We start from the raw sequence: 1832 nt of genomic DNA, 5'->3' as shown, positions 1-1832 counted from the left end.
AAAAAAAAAAAAAAAAAAAGAAAAAAAGAGAAAAAAAAAATCACATGCGCGACTCCGTTTTCTCTACTAGCTTTCCAAGCGCGGGACTCGCGGGATGAAAATTAAAATCGACAGATACTTACGCCAGCTTTAATCGTGACGGCCTAATCGAGCGCGGCGTGAAACATAAATCACATTCGTTAGTCGAAACGATCTATGAAACTACTTCTATTCCCGCCAGTTATACCAGTTGCCGTTCGTATTCCGCCGATCAATCAACCTCGTTTTCGATCGACGTCGGAACGACAACGTGTATCTCTCTGTCTACGCGTCCGTTACGCGTATCGATCGAATCGATCGGTGGTCAGAGGGACCGAAAGGAACTCACCTCCAGTGAATTGAAAAGATAATAGAAGCACCAGGTAATGATGACGTTGTAATAAAGTGCTACGAAGAAGGTGACGATGCACGATGCTATCCCTATACCGCCTAACCATGGATGTATCGTGTTCCATACACCAAGGGCGCCCTGTCGCATACGTTGACCGAGACCCAGCTCGATTAAAAAGAGGGGTACACCCTCTAGGATTAGCATCACGAAAAAGGGGATGAGAAAGGCACCTGAAAACCGTTTTTTCGCACATAACACATTTCTATTTCTCCCTGCCCTATTTCGTTCTCTTCCTTCTTTCCTTTCTTTTTTTTTTTTTTTTTTTTTTTTTTTTTTTTTTTATCTCTTCGCTTTCTAACAACAAATGGTATCCGTATTTCCTCCCTATTATTCTTTCTCCACTACTGTAAAATAATATCGCTCGTTAGCCCCCCCTTCCCCGCCACCTCTCTTGTTCCCTCTCACCCCTTATTACGAAATGAATGCCTGTAACCGGTCTCTTTTAATCTTTTCCCATTTGGCAACGGCTCGCCTGCGTGTCCCTGCTCACAGAATATTCTCCGTTCCCCCCCCCCTTTTTTTTTTCACGGTAGTCTAGTTTGAGACGGCCGCAGCCGGAGTGTCTGGTTCGGTATTGATCGAATGACGCGTACATACGTACGTAGTACGGTACATACCTAGATTATTACCTTGCACCTTTGATTTCGTTTCGTACATTCCTTTCTTCTCGTTTCTTTTTTTTTTTTTTTTTTTTTTTTTTTTCCTTTTTTTTTTTTTCCCCTTTTTTTCTCCTTTTTTTCCTTTTTTTTTTTTTTTTTTTTTTTTTTTTTTTCCCTTTTCTTCCTTTTCCCTCTCTTTTCTCATTTTTCGTCCTTTCGTTTTTTTTTTCGTTCGTCAACTCGAAAATATCTCGCCAGCCAGCGTGGAAAAATTATTGATCAATCGGGGTATCATGTTCCGTCGCGATATCGAAGCGATTACTCACGTTCTTCTGGTTTCGAGTACGAGACCCCGATAAATCGGCCGGTTGAAATTCTTGTTTCTTTTCTTATGCAGCATGTTCGGCAGCCGCGTGTTTATTTCATAAAACGTCACGTTAAAAATTCGAAATATTCCGTATATTCCTAAACGCTATCTTCCGTCTCTTTATTCGTTATTTATATCTCGAAAATATAATTTTAAATTCCGCGCGTTCCTTATATATTCGAAGCGAAGCGAGAGAATCTCGTCTCTTCTTCAAGAGATCGATGCATTATCTCTCTTGTTGTTATTATGTATACGCAATTTATTTTTTCCCCCAAGGACAAGGGGGATATGACGTCGAATCGATTTTCAAAAAATTTCCTCGACCTTCGACGAAACATTCGCTCTCGACATTTCTAAGCGAGAGGGCAGAATAAATAAACGATTGCGGATACGTAAAATTGTTACGTATCCGGCGATAGAACGGTTAAAAAATCGA

The 1832-nt window shown here is 40.7% G+C and overlaps 1 protein-coding gene across 4 annotated transcripts in view; it reads right to left on the bottom strand.

Annotated features, from left to right (window-relative positions):
• LOC102681720 (sodium- and chloride-dependent transporter XTRP3) overlaps nucleotides 1–1832 on the bottom strand; it is an 8377-nt gene that overhangs the window by 3890 nt on the left and 2655 nt on the right. For 3 of the 4 annotated variants that reach the window (XR_421179.2, XR_421180.2, XM_006611784.2), the window contains exons 2-3: nucleotides 368–600; nucleotides 123–143 (exon numbers count right to left, since the gene is read on the bottom strand). Coding sequence is in view for 2 of the 4 variants with exons in the window: in XM_006611784.2 (XP_006611847.1) it covers nucleotides 123–143; nucleotides 368–600 (254 nt within the window). In the remaining 2 variants the exon portion in view is untranslated. The remainder of the gene's footprint in view (nucleotides 1–122; nucleotides 144–367; nucleotides 601–1832) is intronic. The other variant, XM_006611785.2, reaches the window with a different exon arrangement.

Source organism: Apis dorsata, unplaced genomic scaffold, assembly GCF_000469605.1.
Source record: "Apis dorsata unplaced genomic scaffold, Apis dorsata 1.3 scaffold_92, whole genome shotgun sequence".
Lineage (NCBI taxonomy): Eukaryota > Metazoa > Arthropoda > Insecta > Hymenoptera > Apidae > Apis > Apis dorsata.
Note: the sequence above shows the minus strand (reverse complement) of the source record. Positions and strands in the feature narration are given on the sequence as shown.